Raw genomic sequence first — 25432 nt, 5'->3', positions numbered from 1 at the left:
CTAACAAAAGCCTAATAAACATAAAAAATATTAGTTTGTTAATTTTTGCTTTATCTCTACTCAAAATACTACTAATAGTTTGTGCTAAATTTGAATCTTTGCCAATTATGCACACCTGCAGTGGTAGCGTTACTATATCTTAAACCAGACAAATGAAACTTTATTTTGATAAGTCATCCGTTTCTTCTAATCATACTGTTCTCAGTTTGTTGATGTGTATGGAATCACAGCACACATGAAAATGGTAGTACCAATTTGTGGCATGATGTAAGAACTTAGTACAGGAAAAAGTTCAGCTCTTCTGTTTGCTGGGTTGATGAGGAAGATAGAACATGCTGATTTGAGAATGTAACAAGCGCTCTCTTGATTGAATCACCTTGTTTATATCCACAATTCTTATTAACAATATTTGTTTTAATATGACAAAGAAGGTTAGAGAATAAATTACTGATATTGAAAGTCACATTACCGTTCGTTTCCGAAAATCACATTCTTCTGCATTGCACATAATCTAATACATGTTTGCGCTTACTTATTTTGTAATATATAACCCTAATTTTCTATAGTAATTGTTTCCATATTCTTTTATTTAATTTTAGTGCTTTGTTTTGTTTGTTATTGTTCATTTTTGTGTATTTTTTCTGAAATTGAGTCAATACCAGGCCCATGTGGAAGACTTACCGACGATGATATTCACGAATATTTTGACAAGTATAATGATAGTGAATATACACAAATAGGGGTTATGAAAGTGACAGTGATCTTCTAGTTTACATTTTAAATGAAAGTGAAGATGAAATGAAAGACACAATACATTGAAGTGATAGCAATACAGAAAACCAGGAAAAAAATTGTCATGTATTCAAATTTCTATTTATCATAACATTGTAAATAATAATTCAAATTTCATACTTATATGATTTTATTTAGTAATTTATGTACATTTTATGGAATGGTGAGTTTTCTTCAAATTAAGTATAGTGTTAGGAATATGGAAACAAAATAAACTTTAAATATTCTTTTTTATTTAAAAATTAATTTTGTGAACATTTTAAAGTGAAAAATATGACATTTTGCTAAATATCATCATATTCTACATAATTTTCTGAGTAATTTGTATTTTTTTCAAATTTATAAATTGAAAACAGCATTATATGCAATGCCAGTATAAATTTCTTGACAGTTCAGGGGGGGGGGCACAACCCCCTCCAAAATAGCTGACAGCGAAAGGGTTAACTTCAGTAATCTGTGGAAATTGGTTGATTAAATATAACTTTGCTTATTAACATTTGTTGTATGCAGTTGTTTAACATTTTATTGTTTGTTTATTTTCAGAGTTACTACAATGTAGTTTTCTTTGATGAAAAAGTTACTAGAGCTTGGATATCAACCGATAATATTATGAAATATAATAGAGAATTCAGATACTCAAAATAGTTCAAGGTATGTAAATATGAATTTAATATGATTAATACAATTCCTCTTTAGATTTACTTGGTTGTGTAATCTGCAATTTAGGTTTTATTTGCTCTTGTACAAGTTTGTCCACAAAATTATTTTTCTTAGACATACTGCGTGGAAAGTGAGAGTAACGGTGAACTCTCATATGCATGATTGTAATAAGATATAAGATTTGCTGGATTTCATCTAGCTGTGTCAGAGTACTTTTTCCCCATCATTCATTTAGTAATAGCTTTTTAAAATGTGTGCTGCAGTTTAGAAACTCACAAGTTGTAAAGTACATTAAGTAAAAAAATTATGTTTTCACCAGAAACTGTGAAGCAGTTAAAATCCTTTCATCAGCTGAAGGATAATGTTGCAATACATTTAGAAATGGATAGTGACGTGTACATACCTGTGATGAGGAGAGAACTAGACAGACAATGAATGGTTACAGTCAACTACATGGTGTACAGCATGTAACAAGCCACAGTTTCAAAGTTTTTTGATTGGTTTCTTTATAAGTTGCTCGATTCATTATGAAGTGATCAAAGTTAAGCTAGGCTATTGAAAATTTTCTACCTAATTAGTTCCTAAACTTCTTTCAAAACACAAAAGTCAATGGATGAACTCTATAGTAATATATCTTCAGCATTACAAAATTAAAGGTGATATTTTTTGTATATAGAATTGTTGCAAATGATAAAACCAGAGACATAAACTCAGTATTTGGCCATACTTGCTCGCCAACAAAATCAATAAAGTGTCAGCAAACATTTTCTAGTCAGAAAATCATGGCGAATGTCTTCTGGAACAGAAAAAGAGATGTGATGGTTGATTTCCTGGAATTGAGGTCTACAGTCAATTTAAAAGTTAACAAGGGCCATTCAAAACAAATGTGGCATATTGAGCTATGATATTGTTCTTTGTATGACAATGTATGCCTGCATATTCCAAAATAAGTTGAAATTTTCTGTTACAATTCAAGTTAGTAATCCTCCATACAGTTTAGTTTGGGTACTTGGTGATTGTAATATTTCATGAATGTAAAGTATGACATCCAAGTACTTTGACAATGAAAATAAGATGTGAAAGGCCAACTTAAATCACAGAAAAATTTTATAACAGTGGCTATGTTTAAGAAAAAGGTTTGTTTTTTGTGTACATTACAAAAATGGTTTTACTTATATGTTTAAATGAATAAAGCTGCTTTTGCATAGCCCTTCTAATTACAGCAACTGGATATTAAACCCAGCCCACCAGGTTGGTCTGTTTGATAACTTGTCATCACAAATCAGCTGATTTTGAAGTTGAGAATTCTAAGGTTCAAATCCTAGTAAAGGCAGTTACTTTTATATGGATTTGAATGCTAGATTGTGGATACCGCTGTTCTTTGGTGGTTGGGTTTTATATCTCAGGAACAGTCAACCTGAGACTGTACAAGACCACATTTCATTTACATTTATACATATCATCTTCATTTATCCTCTGAAGTAAAACCTTACGGCGGTTCCGGAGGCTAAACAGGAAAAAAGAAAAAGAGAGAGAGAGTATTAAACCCAGTTGCTGTGGTTGCGGTTGGATTGTTGCTTTTTAACTACCATAACCACAATGAATGTAGGTCTCTGTGGAATGAAATTAATAATGGTTTATTATAATACAGCTATAGTAACAACAATGAAAATCCCACATCACTATAATTAAGAATATTAATATTGGTGCAGTTTCCCAAATTTTAATTGAACTGACTAACTTAGGCTTGTCAACCCACTAAATTTGTCTGTTAGGTTAGCTCTCCTCCAGTCTAAAGTCTAATTCTCAGAAAACATCTTTTTGCATGTATCATTTCATTCATCTCAATGATGATGCCCTGACTGTGCAAAAGCACTGTTTTATAGCTGCTGGATTTCAGTGATGGGTGACTCGTGATTGGTGGTTGAGTCGGTGCACGATGTGGTTAGAATAGCTTTCATCTGACTGATTGCCATTCTCAATCCACTACATATTGGTGAAAATTTCTAGTCTCCCATTCAAAGACTTTGACAGTCTGGTAACCCAATTGTTTTAAATATTGACAGCCAAGAGAATTCTAATAGTACTTTTATTAATCTTTTTTTTTTATTACATTGATTTTATCATTTTGTAAATTCAGTGAATTAAGAAACAAAATTTTAGATAATTCCCTGTATGGTTTCTTATCATGAAAATATAAATAAATAACTAGATAAGTTTAAAAAAAAGAGTTATCTGTGTGACAAACATTACCAACATTTAAAAAGTATAATGAAAAATAAATACAGATTGGAATTATAACCTAGCATAATACTTTTTGAATAACAAATTAAATTCTTTGTATATGATTTAGAATAAAATGTATAACTCTAAAAAAAAAAAGTGTGTTAGATTTGACACTGGTTTTTTGTAATAAAAATTTACGGTGTGATATCAGATTAGAAAACCTAGTTTGCAAGTTAATCATAACTATTTTTGCTTAATTCTTTTAATGTAACATTCATTATTACATTCACTATTTATTGCTTTTTATACTTGGTCATCAGTTTTGAGGTATGCAGTTTATATACAGTTTTTCTTTTACCATGTGTGTAATTGTATATATTGATATACACATACATTTTTCCACCTATTTAATGTTTGTTTTCTTTTTAGACCAAAAAAGAAGGTGTTGATTATGCATTTAAAATTGATAAAGCTATGATTGAAACTGATAAAGCATTACTCTTGTCTAATAATGAACGTTTGAAGAATTACAGTTTTTTATCACGATATAATTGACCGATTCGGCGACCAAAAGATGTAGATAGTAGTGATGATGAAAAATGTGGTAAGTTATAAAATCAGTTTTCTTGATTATTTTTCCGCTATAATGTTTTACCTTCTTCAACTGATAGATTTATTGATTATATTATTATATGAGAAGAATTCTTTTTATTTTGTTTCTTTCTACTCGGATTTTTTTCTTTTCTTTGTTTGCTTTGTATTTTATGTTTTTAGATAGTGAGGAATATTTAACATAAAGGATCAATTGTTTTATTGTTTTCACACTCTTTTTAAGACTTCAGAGTATTAATGCCATTTGACAACTTTTCCTTAATATTGGCATCTTTACTTAAAAATCAAAAATTTTTATTATGACCTTGATTTTTTCAAACTTAACACGCTTATTTTGCGCTTTGTGAACTTTTCCCTACTGAAGTTTACATCATAGATATAAATATATGTTTCATCACTATTATAATGTTACTGAAAAACGTTTTGTCTACATTGGCACAGTTTAATCTTGTTTTATTTTTGGCTAACGAAACAGATACTCTTCAAATTTTAGAAAATAACCTTTGTGTATGTTTGTATTTTTAAAATATGTTTTATTAATTATATGTTAATAAGGAGGATTCATTGATTTCATTACATGTTGTTTGTTAAAAGAGCAAAAATTGAACTTTCAAAGTAGTACAGATTTGAACTGCTCGTAGGAATTTATTCAAAAAAATATTCCGTTTCTACATCATTCTATGCTGTGTTTCATTTTCTGATATTAATGGAATGAATTCTTGTAGAGCACTGTGTTTGTGAGAAATTATGTTTCAAATTGAGGAACATATTTACAGAAACCTTAAAATCTTTGGAAGACGTTTAAGAAGTAGGATATATAAACCAAATTCAGTGTTATGATTAGTTATCAGTGTTTCTCAGATTTTGCACAACAAAGTCACTCCGATTTGAAATTGATGTTGATCATTTTTTTTTTGGAATGGTGTTGTTCATTATTCCACATGGTTATAACAACAATAATAATTTTATTTAGCAATATTTAAGAGGCAATGAATAAGTGTGGGCAAGCAAAAGATGGATAGTGCATGATGACAATGCTATCCACATTTGGCATTCCCATTCTCCAAGGATGTTACAAAAACTTTGTACCTCAGCCTCCCTATTTGCCTGATTTTCTACCTCCTGTAGACTTATCTAGTTTTCTGCTGACATCACAACTGCTAATGTGTTGGTCTTAGTCAAATTTTTCCAATGATCTCATTAACTTTTCAGTCACTGGTTGACCAGACAGAGATCACCGACAACAAAATTTCCAGATTGAAAATCTTTGAACCAACTCTGTACCACACATACTGATACCGCATCGTGTCCAAAAACATCATAATCAAAAAAGTAAAATAATAATTTTTAATAAAATTTTAAAACGTATTAAATTTTCACTCATTTTCAAGATGTAATAAACTAATACAATCTCAATGATATTTCGTCTATCAAAAGCACACATATGCAAATATAGACAAATTTGATTAATATTACCACAGTTATGCGATCCTAAAGAAACTTTTTCCTCAAATCCAATATTTATCTTTGCTACCAGTCAAGCTTAAATAAAAATCAGGTGTGTACCATTAAGAACAGGCCAAAAAAAAAGAGTAGATGACATGAAAATTAAAAATGTCGGTACAAAAAATACACGGTGACCAAACATGTTTAATGGTAAATGATAAACTTTATGATCTCAGCTATTTTTGAATTTGTATTCTTACTTGTTATTTTGTTTTTCAGGGACCAGGAAGAAATGCAGAAGAGAAATAAATGAGAAACAATCGCAAAAACATAAGGAGTTAAACCAAGATGGTAGAGATGATATTACTAGCGATCATAATGAAATTAATAATAATAGCAATAAGTCTATGACAATTACAGAAAAGTTATCGTCTGCAGATGAAAACTGTAAAAAAATTTCTGGTAATAATAATAATAGTATAATATCTTATGGTAACGAATCCTATATAGGTATTGATGATGATGATAATAATAATGAAATTAATTCAAGTGATGTAGTTGTTAGTTGTAAAAAAATAGGTACTGATAAATCAACTGTTAATGATGGCAGTGTTAACAAAAATTTAGATAAAGAAGAAATGGGCAGTAGAGAAAAAATTCATTGCAATGATACCAATAATGATAAATATCAGGATTCTATGGAATCTTTTGATGAAGGTAATAATGATGTTGATGAAATAATCAATAATGACTTTATGAACGATACTGCAATGAAAATTGATAAATGTCAATTGTTAAGTGGTACTTCTATGGCGGTTGATGATGATAACGATGACTTTGTTGAAGTTCTTGGTAGTAGAGAAAATCAAGAACCGATTTCATCTAGTGTTCTTAATAACGCATTAAATGATGCACCAAATTCACAATCATCAACCCAGTCTTTCAATCCGTTGATTGAAGATGTATTAATAAATAGATATGATTGTGATGATGAATTAACAGATAGTATTCTGTCAAATTGTTTTGTTAGTGAAGGCGATGCTGTTGTGCCAAACAGTTGTAGTTTTATAGAATCATCACTGGTATTCGAGGAGTAATTATTATATTATCTAAATATCCAATATTGTAAGTGATATTTAAATCGCTTTAATTATTTCAAAGTGTATTTTAAGAATTTAATTTGTATGGATAATGGAACATAGAAACGTAATTGCCGATTTGTATATGACGGTATAGACAGATATCAATAAGATTAATTAATTAATTATACTGCAGCTCATATTGTAACTATTCATTTTGTAGTTACATACATGATATAGACATATAGTCCTTGGATTATATTTGATAACACAGCATTCCACATTTACACATTAGCGATAATGAATTTAACAAATAACATAGAATTACTATTCATTTACATACACCATATTTACACATACACATTAAAGAAAGGATTTAATAAATGAACATAGAACTAGTATTTATAATGATAATTTAACATACATCATCTTTCATCATATTTTTCAATCTTCATATATGTGATAAATTACTTTATTTATTAGATAGTCCTCCAAAATTTTTTAAGAATGTTTTTCCCCAGACATTTGTCTTACGTAGACTCGTAATTTGTAGGAATTTCTTACCTTGGTATTAATGAGGTCTTCTCTGCAATCGACAGTTGTGTGTTTATCAAACCCTGTGTAGAGATGTACTGATGTAGTGAATATCATGGTACAAATTGCTTATTTGGGACCACAAAAATGTTTCTTTGTCTAACGAACAAATATATAAACATTTTCTTTTTTGAATTCAGTATATTTTTGTAACCTAGTTTTTTAACACTTACACAATGCTCTTTTTTGTTTAAAAATAGTGATTTTCCCCAATTTGTTTGGGTGCACAAACTAACCACTTCATACTTTCAAATTTCAGCAGTCTCCAAACCATCCATGTTTTTAGTACTTTTTTGACTGTCACATACTGCCTACGTTTGGATTTTCTTACTTATCTATTCAATTGAAACCTACCTGTTAGTTCAGATATATAATATTTTCATTTTCCTCTTTTGTTATATGACTCCAGTCACAGCACAGAATATTTCACCCTCCTTATTTCATTCAGTTTTGATGTTCACTTCATTAAATAATGTGTTATTTGTTCAGTTTTCATTTTTCTATGTTGTACTAAAGGTTATTTTATTTTCAAACTATGAAATTTTTGATTCCAATCAATTTTTAAAAAACCTCTGATTGCTAACCTCAGTCAAAATTTACTCAAATCAATATATTATAAATACATCAAACTTTCTTCTTCCCGTGTTTATTTTCAGTTTCCTTTTAACATATGAGATATAACTGATAAATCATTTATAAAAATAATTTTACCTGTATATCAATATTATTAGGTCACGATAAAAATATTACCTGTAAAGTATATTCTCATTTTCTAATAATCGTAGATTATTTGGAAGTATTAATCTTGATAAATAGATCCATTAATCGAATTTAAGTGGGTTGTAACTAATTTATATTTATAGACTGATCTGTATCGCTTCACAAATACCATTCACTTCTGTTTAATCTCTTTCTAGAACTTCATGTGGTCTTCTGTCATTAGTTTCCTCTGTTAAAATTATTTTTTTAATTATATTTATTTAATTTATTTTGTTTTTAAGAGTTATCTATGTATGCCACTATTCTTGATATCGATTGTCAATTTTATTGTAATTGATACTGGAGTGTAATATAAAATGTATATAATATTTAAAATACTCTGTTTAAGTATTAAATTTAATTAGTTTAATAAATATATTTAAATGTGACACTTGTTATAAAAGTCAATTCAAATTTAGATTTTTGTATATGTAGTACAAGTTTGTACAGGTGATAATTTTTTATTTATTCATTATATAAATTGTGTTTATTATGATTTTATACATTTATTTACTTATCTTTTATACATTTGTAATATGTATATAAGCTTTAGTGTGACAATTGTAATAATACAATGTTTAGTTTTTTATATGTATAGTACAAGTTTTGTACCGGTGACAATTTTCTTTTTTAATAATATTTTTGTTTTTTGTTATGTATGTTTAGTACACAGATAATCTTTTTATTTTTTGAGAGTACATTTATTTTTTTTTCAATATAATTGATGTATTTGTAAGTAAATTTATGTAATTAAAATAAATTTGTTACAAATTTAAAGTTACCTATTGTAAAAATTTAACATTAAAAATAAAGAGAGTATATTTTCAATTAATCCCTTATTTCTTTACTTAGTATTGTGTATTACCTCATTTGTGTGATTTGATGAAGTGTGTGGCTCATTATAGACACATGTAGCCCTCGTTAGAAAAGTCTTGCTCATTGCTACAATTAAAAAATCTGTCTTGTCAAATTAAAATATTCTTACCAGTGAATTAATCGGCACGCATATTATTTTATATAATTTTCTTATTATGTATTTTTTATTTAACTAATGCTAGTCTTAAAATCGATTTAAGTACTATGAAGTAAAAACAATTATAGAATAATCATTTCATTACGTATCATTCATTTGGCACCCAGAAAATAGATATTCCTTCCAAGTAGTGTCGAGCGGTTTTCTGGTGTTTTTTGTTCCTCCATTCTTTCGATTTGCTGAGTATGTGATACCATCTCCCCGGGTTTATGAAATTGTGATGGGTTAACTTATGGATATGTATAACCAGCCGCCTCCAATTCATCATGCTGATAACAATGCCGACAGTCTGATATGATAATCGCTTCAACTTTTTCTTTAATAATTCCCAGTAGTATTTTTGCAGAACAATCAGGAACTTTGGCAGTGAACATTTGGCTTAGTTCTTTGTAAATTCCCCCAAAAATCCACTCTTGTGGAAGAACCCTGCTCGCATTATATTTGCATCATGTAAACAGACTTTCAATAGTCTCCACGACTGCCACTTATTTTGTTACAACTTATTTTGCTTATCGGAAACTGATGTACAATAAAAGCAGACATTTCTCTTTTGTACATATTCCAGTCAACTGCAGTGCATTGATTTATGTTCAACTGCTGATCACTGAAGTCGGTTCCTCACACCAAAAATAAATGTATAGTGTAACAGTAACTATCAGAAGCCTTATACCCTCCAGCCAATTTCCAACATGAAATTGCTTAGTTTCATTATAAATTCCTTTGTTACATTTCCACTTCACAAAGTCACAGAAATATAATTTCAAGTCGTGATCCTGTCTGCATTTTCAGGAACATAACACTACTACATATTCCTGTAACAACTGTATTTCAGTACTGCTGTCCCCTTCAGTATTTGATTACTGCCACAAATTCATTACTGTTTCTTCTTATTACAATGGAAAAAAACTGAATGACAAAAACACCACAGCCAAATAAACTAAATAAATGAACAAAATTATTGCGATGACAAGTAGAATAACGTGAAATAAAATAACTTACAACAAAAATAATGTGTTACAATAATATATATAATTGGGGCTAATGACCATAGTAGTCAATGCCCTTAAAACTTCAAAAAAGATGAAGAAATTTCTTCTTTTTTATTTACACATATATATCTATATGTGTAAATAGCTATATATGTAAAAAAAATATGCGTCGGTTAATGCACAAATACCAAAATATTAACACATTTTAAGTCTATTTTTACCGTGAGCCCACTTGGTTAGACCAGCCTAGTTAAACTGTAATCAGGATCATAAGGAGTGTATAAGAACAGAGAATACAGTTAATTTTGAGGAATAAGAGAATCCACTGCAGGTCATTCACAGGACTTTATTATAAACTGTAGGGGGTCAGAAGGAGTTCTTAAGATTGAAGTATAGAAAAAATGTATTGAAGAAAGAAGAGTATGTATATATTATATATATATATATATCAGAGAATAATTAAAATTTACTATAATTTTTTATATTTACTATTAATTAATTTATAGTGGTAGCGTCTTGGCCTTTTACCCGGAGGTCCTGGGTTCAAATCCCGGTCAGTCATAGCATTTTTCACACACACATACTACAAACCATTCATCTCATCTTCTACGGAATGAATTGCTTGACTGCAGACCCGGAGGTAAAACAAACCAAAAAAAAAATTAATTTATATAGAAGATTTTATTGTTATTAGTCAGCTCACTGTTTATCCTAAAACTAAACAAATAAACGTATACTAACAAATAACAAATAATAGTAACAAATAATACTAACCAGATAAAAGTTTTTGGGGTAAGTCCTGTTTTGTAAGTTCAAATTATCCATGATTCTGAATTAAAATATTTTACTTTTTCTTTATACATCAAAAAAAGTTACTCCCCAACAAATCAAACAACTATACAATAAAACCTGAAATAATGGAATCCTGTCTACAACAGAAAATTTCCCAGGTCGTGTGAATTTTACCAAAGATATGATGTTAATTTTCCCAAACTAATTGAAACCTGGCTGATCCGGATATGGAAACAATCTCACGAGTTTATGGAAATGTTTTTTGAGAATAATGTAGAGTACTGTAATTTACGCAAAATAATACATATGTCCATTTTAATGCTATACATAAAGTACGCTACTAAATTTTCCCACAATGCCTACTGCCCTGTGAATCATAACACACTCATCATTACTTATCTAGAGTCACAGCCCGAATGTTGACAGAAAACAGAGTAGCTAAAAGTAAAAGTTCAGTACAAAAAAATAACCAATTTTTTTTTTGTCTTCAGTCATTTGACTGGTTTGATGCAGCTCTCCAAGATCTCCTATCTAGTGCTATCCATTTCATGTCGGTATAACCCCTACATCCTACATCCCTGTAAAACAATTTGTTTTACATATTCCAAATGTGGCCTGCCTACACAATTTTTTCCTTCTACCTGTCCCTCCAATATTAAAGCGACTATTCCAGGATGCCTTAATATGTGGCCTATAAGTCTTGTCTCTTCTTTTAACTATATTTTTCCAAACGCTTCTTTCTTCATCGATTTCCCGCAACACCTCTTCATTTGTCACTTTATCCACCCATCTTATTTTTAACATTCTCCTATAGCACCGCATTTCAAAAGCTTCTAATCTTTTCTTCTCAGGTACTCTGATCGTCCAAGTTTCACTTCCATATAAAGTTATGCTCCAAACATGTACTTTCAGAAATCTTTTCCTGATGTTTAAATTAATTACAATCATAACAAATTATATTTCTGACTGAAGGGTCGTTTCGACTTTGCTGTTCGACATTTTATATCACTCCTGCTTCGTCCATCTTTAGTAATTCTACTACCCAAATAACAAAATTGTTCTACCTCCATAATCTTTTCTCTTCCTATTTTTACATTCAGTGATCCATTTTCTACTACATTTCATTATTTTCGTTTTGTTCTTGTTTATTTTCTTGCATAGGACTTCATTCATGCCGATTCTTTTAAATCTTTTTTATTCTCGGCTAGAATTACTATATCATCAGAAAATCGTAGCATCTTTATTTTTTCACCTTGTACTGTTACTCCGTATCTAAATTGTTCTTTAACATCATTAACTGATAGTTCTATATAAAGATTAAAAAGTAACGGAGATAGGGAACATCCTTGTTGGACTCCCTTTCTTGTTACGGCTTCTTTCTTATGTTCTTCAATTATTACTGTTGCTGTTTGATTCCTGTAAATGTTTGCAATCATTCTTCTATCTCTGTATTTGAACCCTAATTTTTTTAAAATGCTGAACAATTTATTCCAGTCTACATTATCGAATGTATTTTCTAGGTCTGTAAATGTCAACTATGTTGGTTTGTTTTTCTTTAATCTTCCTTCTACTATTAATCTGAGGCCTAAAATTGCTTCCCTTGTCCCTATACTTTTCCTGAAACCAAATTGGTCTTCTCCTAACACTTTTTCCGCTCTCCTCTCAATTCTCCTGTATAGAATTCTAGTTAAGATTTTTGATGCATGACTAGTTAAGCTAATTGTTTTGTATTCTTCACATTTATCTGCTCCTGCGTTCTTTGGTATCATGACAATAACACTCATTTTAAAGTCTGACAGAACTTCCCCTTTTTATTAAATATTACGCACCAGTTTGTATAATCTATCTATCACTTCCTCATCTGCACTTCACAGTAATTCTAATACAATAGTAATTTCTAATGTGGAGGAGTCTTTCTGGCAGAAAGACTCCTGCGATAATGCTCTATTAAATTCAGATCTCAATATTGTGTCTCCCTTTTCATCCTCTTCTTCCTCTATAACACCAGTTTCTAATTCATTTCCTCTATATAACTTTATAATATATTCAACCCACCTATCGACCTTTTCTTTCATATTATAAATTGGTGTACCATTTTTATTTAACATATTATTAGATTTTAATTCATGTACCACAAATTCTTTTTAACTTTCCTGTATGCTTTGTCTACTTTGCCAATGATCATTTCTCTTTCCATTTCTGAACACTTTTCTTTAATCTACTCTTCTTTCACTAATTTGAACTTCCTGTTTATAGTATTTCTTAATTGTTGTAAGTCCTTTTACTTTCTTCATCACTAGCATTCTTATACTTTCTTCATTCATACATCAGCTGCAATATATCCTCCGATATCCAAGGTTTTTTATCAGTTTTCTTTGTTTTGCCTAAGTTTGTTTCTGCTGATTAAGGAATTTTCTTTTTATCATTCTCTCATTCGCCTTCTATATTTTCTACATTATAGTTTATGGTTGTCAATGGGAGATATTGAAAAGTGATTGCGTGTTCATTGGTTGAACTATTGTCGGCTTTCCTGCTCAGATTATATTGTTACTTATGTAATCTTAGTACATAAAACCAGTGATGGTTTTATGCCGTAGGAAATATTGAAAAGTGACTGCGTGTTTTTTTTTTTTAACTATTATCGGCTTTCCTTTTCTGATAACCAGTTACTGATGTTATCTTTAAGACAGTAATGGTTTAATGTATTAGGAGATATTGAAAGGTGTCTGTGTGGTGTCACTGATTTCCTGATCTGATAATATTGTTACTGAAGTAATTTTAGAAGGCAGTGCTGCTTTAATGTAGTGGAAGATAATGAAAGGAGACTGTGTGTTGCCATTGGTTGAACTATTATCGGCGTTACTGTTCTGATAATTTTGTTATGTAAGTAATACTAAAAGGCGTTGATGGTTTAATGTTGTGAGAGATATTGAAAAATGACTGCGTGTTGTCATAAGTTGAACTATTATTGGCTTTCATACTTTGATAACTTGTTACTGAAGTAATCTTTAAGACAGATAGTTTAATGTAGTGGGAGATAATGAAAGGTGACTGCATGTTGTCATTGGTTGAATTATTATCGGTTTTCCTATTCTGATATCATTAATACTGAAGTAATCTTAAAAGGCGGGGATGGCTTAATTTAGTATGTGATATAGAAAAGTGACTTCGAGTTGTCATTGGTTGAACTAATACCAACTTTCCTATTCAGATAACATTGTTACTGAAGTAATCTTAACGGCGGGGATGGTTTAATTTAGTGTGAGATGTTGCAAGCTAACTATGTATCGTCACTGGTCTAACTGTTATCGGCTTTCCTGTACTGATTACTTTGTAACTAAAGTAATCTTAGAAGGCAGTGCTGGTTAAATATAGTGGGAGATATTGAAAGGTGACTCCGTGTTGTCATTGGTTGAACTATTATCAGTTATCCTATACTGATATCATTGGTACTGAAGTAATGTTAAAAGGCGGGGATGGTTTAAGGTAGTGGGAGATATTGAAAGGAAATGCGTGTTGTCATTGGTTGAATTAATATCTACTTTCCTATTCTGATAACATTGTTACCGTAGTAATTTTAGATAGCAGTGCTGCTGTAATGTAGTGGGAGATATTGAAAGGTGATTGTGAGGTGTCACTGATTTTAATATTATTAGCTTTCCTGATCTGATTATATTGTTACTGAAGTAAATTAAGACAGCAGTGCTGGTTCAATGTAGTGGGGGATTTTTAAAGGAGCCTTTGTTTGTCATTGGTTGAACCATTATGGGTTTTCTTATTCTGATAAATTTGAACTTAAGTATGGTTAGAAGGCGGTGATTGTTTGATATATTCGAAGGTATAGAAAGGTGACTGAGTGTTGTCATTGGTTAAACTATTATTGATTATGTTATTCTGATAACATTGGTACTGAAGTGTTCGTAGAGGGAGGTGATGGTTATACGTAGTGGGAGATATTGAAAGTAAACTGCATTTTGTCATTGGTGAAATTCTTATCAGCTTCCCTATCCTGATAACTAGTTGCTAAAGTTATATTTAAGACAGTAATGGTTTAATGTATTTGGAGATATTGAAAGGTGACAGTGTGGTGTCACTGGTTTAAATATTACCTGCTTTCCTGATCTGGTAATATTGTTACTTAAGTAAATTTAGAAGGAAGTGCTGGTTTAATGTAGTGGGAGATAATGAAAGGAGACTGTGTGTTGCCATTAGTTGAACTATTATCGGAGTTTCTGTTCTAATAATATTGTTACTTAAGTAAATTTTGAAGGAAGTGCTGGTTTAATGTAGTGGTAGATATTGAAATGAAACTTTGTTTGTCATAGTTTGAACTATTATCGGTTTTCTTATACTGATATCATTGGTACTGAAATAATCTTAGAAGGCGGTGATGTTTTATGTAGTGTGAGATTTTGAAAGCTGACTATGTGTTGTCATTGGTCTAACTGTTATCGGTTTTCCTGTTCTGATAACATTGGTACTGAAGTATTATTGGAAGGCGGAGATGCTTTAAAGTAGTGGAAGATATGAAAAGTAAACTTTGTATTTTCATTGGTGTTGCTATTATCGGCTTTCCTTTTCTGATAACATTGGTACTGAAGTAATCTTAGAATGCGGCGATGTTTTATGTAGTGTGAGATTATGAAAGCTGACTGTTTGTTGTCATTTGTTGATGTATTTTTTGCTTTCCTTTTTTGATAACATTGGTACTGAAGTAATTTTGAAGGCGGTGTTGGTTTTATGTTGTGGGAGATATTGAAAGGTGACTGTGTGTTGTCATTGACTTAAATATTATCGGCTCTCCTATTCTGATAACACCGTTACGGAAGTACCTTTTAAAGTACAGGTAGCAAGCTAATCTATTGAAATGAACTTAAAAGAGAATTGGCATTTAATTTTTCAAAAGTAAAAATTCTACTCATATATTGAAAACAGAATAAAATAATTTTATGCTTTGTGGTAGTGTATGTGATTTTTCACTCATATTTTTTATTTCTACATGCCAACAATCTGGAAATTTTTTTAAACAACTTTGAAATTAAAAGTTTTTTCTTCGTATCGGTATAAATTTAATACAATTTTTTGTAATTAACCTACACTTTGACAAAGCAATACTTGTTGACACTTACATTCTATCTCTTTTAAGAGACCTAGTATGTGCTTAATTCCTTTGGACAACCATGTTACAAGTTCATGGAATTTTTGTACAGAAAAAAAAAATTTTAATTACTATTTTTTGACTATACATTTTGTATGATGCTATTCTACTGTCCAAATACAATACTCTCTACTGTATCATTCTGTTGGAATTGTACATTAATTTAATGTAAAACATGTTTATATTTATACTGCAATAGTTCTCATGTGTATCTGTATATGTAATATGACACAGATCAATTTCAACAATTTTTGTTGAAGAGAAAAATGATGACAATTATTTAGAAAGATGATCTTCATTCAAAAGTCAATAGACTTGGCATATGTTGTTACGGTCATCATGTTAATCATCAATAAACAAGAAAAATCGGTCACTCTACGGTAGTTTTTAAATTTTACAATCTTTTTTTTGTAATAATGATACATTTTTTTGGTTTTTCTTAATATATGAGAAGGGAATAAAAACTCAATTATGACACAAGCATTAATATTTAAATAACTATATTTGAATGGAAGAAAATTTAAAAAGGGAAATGGTTAGGGTAAACATGGATATAGTAGGAATTAGTGAGGTTCAGTGGGAAGAGGAAGGCGACTTTTGGATAGGTGACTTTAGAGTAATTAACTCAGTGTCAAATAATGGGCAGGCAGGAGTAGGTTTCGTGATGAACAAGAAGATAGGGAGGAGAGTGGAGTATTTCAAGACGCATAACGATAGAGACATTGTAATAAGGATAAAATCAAAACCTAAACCGACAACAATTGTTAACGTCTATATGCCTACAAGTGCCCATGACGATGATGAGGTAGAATGTGTATACGAAGAGATTGATGAAGCAATTAAACACGTAAAAGGAGATGAAAATTTAATAATAGTTGGAGATTGGAATGCAAGCATTGGAAAAGGCAAGGAAGGAAATATAGTGGGTGAATACGGACTGGGCAAAAGGAATGAAAGAGGGGACCGACTTATAGAGTTTTGCACGAAGTATAATTTAGTAATTGCCAACACCCAATTTAAAAATCATAATAGAAGAATATACACTTGGAAAAAGCCAGGCGATACTGCAAGGTATCAGATAGATTATATCATGGTTAAGCGAACTGGTGGAAAACCTTGGGTTTCAGACGATATATTACAGCTGATGGATGAACGTAGAAAATATAAGAATGCTAGTGATGAAGAAAGTAAAAGGAACTATCGGCAATTAAGAAATGCTATAAACAGGAAGTGCAAACTGGCGAAAGAAGAGTGGATTAAAGAAAAGTGGAAAGAGAAATGAACATTGGTAAAATAGACGGAGCACACAGGAAAGTTAAGGAACATTTTGGGGTACATAAATTAAAATCTAATAATGTGTTAAACAAAGATGGTACACCAATATATAATACGAAAGGTAAAGTCGATAGATGGGTGGAATATATTGAAGAGTTATATGAAGGAAATGAATTAGAAAATGGTGTTATAGAGGAAGTTGAGGAGGATGAAATGGGAGAAACAATACTGAGATCTGAATTTAAGAGAGCATTAAAAGATTTAAATGGCAGAAAAGCTCCTGGAATAGACGGAATACCAGTAGAATTACTGCGCAGTGTTGGTGAGGAAGCGATTGATAGATTATACAAACTGGTGTGTAACATTTATGAAAAAGGGGAATTTCCGTCAGACTTCAAAAAAAGTGTTATAGTAATGATACCAAAGAAAGCAGGGACAGATAAATGTGAAGAATACAGAACAATTAGCTTAACTAGCCATGCCAAAAATCTTAACTAGAATTCTGTACATAAGTATTGAGAGGAGAGTGGAAGAAGTGTTAAGAGACCAATTTGGTTTCAGGAAACCAAAGGGAAGGAATTAGGGGCAAGGGAAGCAATTTTAGCCCTCAGATTAATAGTAGAAGGAAGATTAAAGAAAAACAAACCAACATGCTTGGCATTTATAGACCTAGAAAAGGCATTCAATAACGTAAACTGGAATAAAATTTTCAGCATTTTTAAAAAATTAGAGAATAAACTAATACAGAGAAATACAGAGAATAGACTAAATACCTGTCGAATTACTGCGCAGTGCAGGTGAGGAAGCAAACCAGTCAAATGACTGAGGACAAAAAAAAAATTTTAATGGAAATAATTCACAAATAACCTCAACATGACACTTTTCACCTGAGTTACGTACCTTGTACCTACAAGGTACAAGGTACAACTTTATACATACCTACGTATAAAGTTTTCTGTAAGTACCATCACAAAAAACTTCATAATTCAGTACTATTAGTAATATACATTATTTTCAGACTGAATAACTGGTTATTGTATACAATTATTGACTCGTCCTAACTATCCACCAATTTAATATTTGAAGATAATTACACGAGGTTAGGTTATGTTTGCTGAACTCCCTCTAATTGATCTGAGTGTTATTTCCTAGCATTGTCACTTTAATAATCGTGGTTTAAGCATTTTGGAGTACCTCTGAAATTACATTTAGCACTTGGAGCTGAGTGTTAAAAGTAGTTTTTAGAGTGAAGGGCTGAAAATAAGTCAAATCAATTATGATAATTATAGTGGAAATATGAAATATTGTGGAAAAAATCTCTCTTAACTAATTTAATAACATTCTTTACAATCTATTAGTTGATACAAATTTCATTGGTTTATTTAAGAGCAAATAATCATCATTAGATATGGATCATACGAAAAGGAAAAAATGTAAACAAAAGTATTCAAACAAATTCAAATCACTATTCTCAGCTGCTATGGGAATAAGTAATTTTTTGATTTTTCATTTTAAAACTTTAAAGTCAAAAACTACAATAAAGTGATTTTTTGTAGAATTAAAATCAACATGGAGAAAACAATATATACAAAAATTAATGACTTGAATGTGCAGATCTTTCGAAATGAATTATACACAGTGTACATCATCCACTTTTGCAAAAAAGTAAAAAAAACTGTACCACCCCTTTTATTTATTTTGATTATTAGATTGTACAGATTATAAAATACTGATATAGCATCAATAGAATAAAACTGGTGGTATTATTGGAGATAATTAATTTTCCAGCAAACTTTTTATCCATCATTATTCTAATAAAAATGAGTAAATAGCATCCGAATATATTTCTGTCTATTCATTTGCATTTATCTGTATACATAACATGATTATATTCATTAAAAAAAATAATAATATACATCATCCAATTTTGTGAGAAAGTAAAAAATCATAATCCCCACCATTTTTATTTATTAGTTTTATTGATTATAAGAGTAATGACATATCATTAATATTTTATTAATTGCTGGAGAAAATCCAATTTTCATGTAACTTTGAATGCATCATTATTATAAGTATATTAAAAATAAATTAAATATCAACCAAATGTATTAGTATGTACTACTCCTGTATATTTCTTTATATATATCATATGAGAGAGAGAGAGAGAGACTTTTGCTGAAATAAAAACGAATTATACACCAACAAAGTGAATTAAAAATTTCAACAGAAAAATTTTTAGTGATGAGGCTCATTTCCACCTTGTTGATATCACGAATATACAAAATTGTTGAATTTGGGCAAGTGAAAAGCCAAAAACAGTTCAAATGTGTTCATGTATCCACAAAATGAAACAAAATGTTGGTTGGGCTCTTTTCTTTGTGAACAACACTGATGTTACTGTTATGGTAATGCTGTTCGTTATTGCACAATGCTCATTAATTTTTTGTCAGGTTTGGCTGTGGAAGTTATGATTCCAACAAGACTGTGCACAAAATATATGAAACCATCCAATTTCAGCAGACCAAATTTCCAAGTCGTGTAATTTTTTAATTTGAATATTAGAACTGGCTGGCAAGGTCATGTGATCTAACACCTTGTGACAGATATGTGAATATATGGTTGAAAAGTTTTTAAAAAGAATGGACACTACCAACAGACCTATGGATCACTTGGATAACATATAATTCCATATTTAACCTCCTATATTGTACTTTACATTACAAAAACAAAAATATTAAATATTGTCAACAAAAATTGAGTTTTTCTTAATTAAAATACTAGTTATTATTGAGACATATAAACAGGATGTTCATTTTTAAATCTGCCTCACTGGGATCTCATACACAAGACAAGGTTAGAAGAAAGAAGAACCTTTCCTCAACTTTTGAGTACAATCAAATATTATCTCTGACAATAAATTTACCCCTATCACTATCAGTTTTAACAAACAGTGAAATTAATAATTGCCAAAGATAGTATATTATTTTAATAACTGATGATGAATCCATGTCTTCAAAAAGCTTTTTTTTATTAACTCATGTTTGCACTGACGTTGGTTTTTATTTTTTGTTGTTTATGGTGATAATATATAATTCAAAATTTGTACCACTATAAAGGTCACTTTTGAAACAAGCTGTGAAAAAATCAAGTTGCTGTCATTTTGGCTACATTGTTATAGCCCAAAGTTTTTATTTTATGATAAAATTTTTGTTTTTAATGCCTTTAAAAGGATATGTTACAACTGCCATTCTTTCCATTTAATTTTTGATTTGCATTCTCCCATGGTTGCTAGGTGTAATAATATTAAATAGTAGATTATTTTAAGGTGAAAGAGTTATTTGCTGAACTTCATTTTACTTTATTAACACTCCTTATATATATTACAGCATGCAAATGACTTTTTTTTGTTTATTTCCAGATAAGATAAAAATATGTTCCTGATATTTGTTCATATCAGTACCAATTCTATAAGATAAAAATAAAATATTTTATATATATATATATATATACTTTAATAGCATGCTTGGAATGTTCATATCAGTATTTCTCTATTCTCACAAAACTACACATACAGTAGAATAAAAAAATTCCCAGAATTGCCTCATATTGATAGTAATTGAAATAAGGTGCTGTGTGACAGCACACATATCAAATTCTGTATTTTACTTACAAAAAAAAAATCATCAGGAACATTATGACTGCTTGAACAAGCATATGTGAAGCAGTAATGAACAAATCAGCAGATTACAATCTCTGTAAGTATTTAAGAGATGGTTGTACTATTGCTTAAATGATATTCGTAGCAGATACTCAAATCTACCACGATAATACTGAGCATGTCAAAATTTTGTTTGAAATGGTAGAAAAGAAACTGTCAAGGAAATAACATCCTAGTCTGAAATTATCACAATATTCTACATAATGGTCTGAACTTCCAAAAATGTTATCTGCAGATTAGAAAATATCCCACATGACAATGGCAGGGCACCACCACAGAATGGACCTATCAAGATCATAACAGGAGAAATTTTTGTTTTTTGTATGACCCATAGACAAACAAAACACCTGTTTTCAAGAGTGTATATCAACATAATCACAATCACAGAGATATCATTTGGATAGAAGTAAATTTTTAAAAGTTTTTTTTGATTTGCAGGATATCATTCAAAACAAATACATTCCTGAATTTGAAATGAACAATACCAACAAGGAAATCTACTTCATTATACTTTTTTGTTTACAGGAAAGAGTTGGGAAGAATCAACTTGAAGAATAGGAAATAAAGAATTGTTTTCTTTTGCATTACAATGCAGCAGTACATATTTGTGCTCATCTGATACCTGGCATGAGACTATGTACGAACTCTGGAGCATCCATCATAGTTTTCTGATTTAGCACTAGCTTATTTTTTATTTGTATTTGTTTCCTTGCTTAAAAATGTTCTGAAGGAGAAAAATACAAATATGCTGATTACATAAAGCTTGATGCAATGAAGAATCTGGGTACACCTCAAAATGTATCCTAGTAATGTTTCCAACTTATAGAAACTGGCAAGAGAGATGTAGTAACAGAAGGAAACTACTTTGAAAAAGTGTATTACAAAACTTAATTACTTAATATATATAGTTATTACAGATTTCACGGCATCTCTCGGGAGATGATCCTATAGCCAATATAAAATTCATATAAACATAGGTCAGAAAACAGGTTTGTCAGCAATTTTTGACTCGCAAAATATATAGCCCAGCTTTCTGCTTCGTCTGTGAAATTGAACAGTACTAAAATTCTTGGATATGAGTCGAGTATGGATACTCAGCCTGAGTGGACGTGTATTTCTTGCTCTGCGTTTTATGCGTTTTTGGTTTGGTTTTTTGCGGCTTTTTTATTGGACAAGTAGTGAATCATTTCGAGGTAAGGATAACGGACAATTGTGTAAGATTTTGTGAATTTTGGTGACCGGACTGTGCTGTAATTACGTTTTTTTTTTCTCTGTCGTAACGTTTTTCTCCATAAGAGCCAATGTTAAATTGGCTGTTGAGGCTAGTGAAAATAAGTTAAGACAATAGACAAGTAATCTTATCTATAATTACTTTATATTATTAATAACAATAGCTTACAGTGATAAGCTATTGTGGCTTGAACAGAGTTAAATTTATTTCTTTTGTTTGCGTTATCTCTTGATAAGAGACCTATAAATATAATATTAAGCTTTTTTATTATATTAAGACTGTGCGTGTAAGACTATACACAAGTAAGTATACTTGTGTATAGTAGTGAGTAAACTATTTACATTTAACTGCATTTGTGTGTGTGTTATTAACATAACAGTGTGTTAGTATATAAATATTTAATTTATAAGTTACTGGAATAGAAGTCAAGTTTAATCTTGTTATATATAGACCTAGTTTTATTGAATTTACTTCTAGTAAGTGACCCCCTGACCCCCGTATTGGACCCCCTCCGATTATAGTGAGTGGGGTATCAAGTTAATTGGGATTGAGTTGAGAGTTAGATTTTTAACATTTTATAATTTTATCTGCTTTTGCTGAATTGTGAGATGGCTGACAAATGTTTTAAACCTAAAAAAACACTGGCTCGTTCCCCTGTTAGGATGGAAGTATCGCAGCAGGAACAGTCTGTGAGCCAATTGGAGAGCGTGGCTCCGCAGACTACACCTAGTGTACGGACAGTCCCACTTCCACAAAGAGACAAGAGAAGGGAGGCCCCTGGCGATAAGCCTCAAAAACGTAAACTAGAGGAGATTGAAGCTAGCACAGATAGTGATTCTATCGAGGGCACAGACTTTGATCAGTTGATGAAATTAGTTGGAAATTTAGTGAAATTAGTGCATTGAAGCACTAATACTAAGAAACAAATTAAAGAATGCGCTTTTAAGATTCTTGAATTAGCTAAAGACTTAGGAACCTCGGTGAGGGCTCTTTATGAGCTCTCACATCCGAAACAATGTAATGAGATTCCGACTCAGACTGAATTGCCACACCAAAGTCAAGTAGTGGACATAATGGCGGATATAACATCGGACGATGATCTGATACACCTCCTACATAGGAAATGGCCTATTGATTTATTGCAGCGTCTTGTACAACTAGAGGAATATCCACAGGAGGGTGACACGTGTCATTTTCATGACATTGTGGAAAATAAAAGCGTTCAGGAATCTAGGAGGTACCAAGCGAAACCAGGTGAAATAAAGCAAGATATCTCTACTATAATGTATAGTGATGTTTCAACGATTCAATTTACGCGATATACAATATTTTATGACTCATCGGAGCATGAGGAGCCATTACTCAAGACGATATTAGCTGCCTTGAAAAGAGTTGTAAGTAGTTCTGCAGTGCCGACTTTCGTTCTTCCTGGAGGCAAATTCGGGACAAGCTTACGCAAGATTATATTGTACTTGCTTCGTCAACAGGAGGGAAACATTAAGATTTATGTCCGACCAGGAGAAGGACGTCAAGAAGTAAAACAGGTCTTAAGAACTACACCCGCGGTAACTGATAGCGGTACTGTTATTGTTAAAGCGCAGGGAAGATCCTATGCGGATTTATTACGGACTGTCAAGTCTTCGGTGTCACAAGAAGAAGTGGGTGATATTTTGTCACTAAAGAAAGGTGTAAATGATGATTTATATATTCGGGTCCAAGGTTCAAAGAAAGCTGCCGAGCTGAAAACGTTATTGAAAACCAAGGCGGCTGATCTTAAAATTGATCTCAGGTCACGTGAAAGCAGGCGGATCGTGGTACATGTTAAGGGCATAGCCATGGATACAACAGAAGAAGAAATAACCACTGCGTTATCGCGAGTACTCGGTGAGGACGAAGACTTTAAATTATCGTCAATAAGACAAGCTTACGGTGAAACTAAAAACGTCACCGTAATCACGAACCTCCGGGCTGCAAAAAAATTAACGGAAAGGCGGGTTCGCATCGGCTGGGTTCATTGTGGAGCGTACATAAGAGAACCGGAAGAAAGATGTTTTAGATGTTGGTCTTTTCTCCGGGAAAAAATCCAGGTGCGAGTGGAGGAAATGTATTTTCAATAACATATTACATCCTATAGCTCTGTATGAAAGTAAGAAGATGATTAACAATATTGTGGTAATGGTCGCATTTTTGTTTGTCAAGAAAACTTTTACAAACGTCTTTAAATGAAACCCAAGCTACACTTTCTACAATATTTAACATTGAATTAAATACATCATCTTTGACCAACTCTCTTACTTGAGGACCAACAAATAATCCTTCTTTAATTTTTCCTTCACTTACATTTGGAAATTTATGCCTGATGTTCAAAAATCCAGGGCTATCCTTCTTCATTGCTTTTAAATGATTTTCCTTTAGTCTTAGCTTGATATGGTGAGGGGGTAAAAATATTTTTTTCGGTTCAAGTAAGGGGTCGTGAATAATATTTTTCCCATTTGGAGTTAAGTTGTCTCGTTTCTTCCACACTCTTTGGTAACGTAATGTTTATCCCTAGCTCGGCTGTCCCGTTCACAAAAAAACCACAAGCACTTAGTATAGCCTAGCAAAATAGCTATAACTTTCAAATCACCACATATGTTCCAGCTGTTTTTTTATAATTTATTTTTTCAAGAACGTCCTTCATCACATCGTATGTCTCTTTCAAATTAATACCACAAGCGATTGGTATCGAAGGATATTTGCTACCATTGAGTAGTAGAACCACTTTTAAACTATACTTGGACGAATCTATGAAAAGGCGCAGTCCTAAGGTTTATGAACTTGTCCAAGTGTAACATAAACTCATCAATATTTGTGGAATAAATCAAATTATTTCCATCAATAAAATACTGAGAAAGTATTTTATTGATGAAGTACTTCAAAAGCGCGATATTTTTGTATTTTTTTGAAGTAAAATCCGACCTTGCAGTCTTGATCCTACGTTGACCCTAACATAGTCATTTAATTTACCTTGTGATACAAGATGTGGCTTATTGGAAGATAATTCAAAATCAAAATCATTGTTGTCTTCT

At 31.1% G+C, this 25432-nt stretch overlaps 1 protein-coding gene across 1 annotated transcript in view; it reads left to right on the top strand.

Annotated features, from left to right (window-relative positions):
• The window catches only part of LOC142327938 (uncharacterized), a 77276-nt gene extending 68287 nt beyond the window's left edge, over positions 1 to 8989 (top strand). Inside the window, exon 8 of the mRNA XM_075371330.1 lies at positions 6016 to 8989. Within this exon, the coding sequence (XP_075227445.1) occupies positions 6016 to 6833 (818 nt within the window). The 3' untranslated portion in view covers positions 6834 to 8989. The remainder of the gene's footprint in view (positions 1 to 6015) is intronic.
• The last annotated feature ends 16443 nt before the right edge of the window (positions 8990 to 25432 follow it).

This window comes from Lycorma delicatula, chromosome 7, assembly GCF_047948215.1.
Source record: "Lycorma delicatula isolate Av1 chromosome 7, ASM4794821v1, whole genome shotgun sequence".
Lineage (NCBI taxonomy): Eukaryota > Metazoa > Arthropoda > Insecta > Hemiptera > Fulgoridae > Lycorma > Lycorma delicatula.
This window is presented reverse-complemented; position numbering and strand designations above follow the sequence as displayed.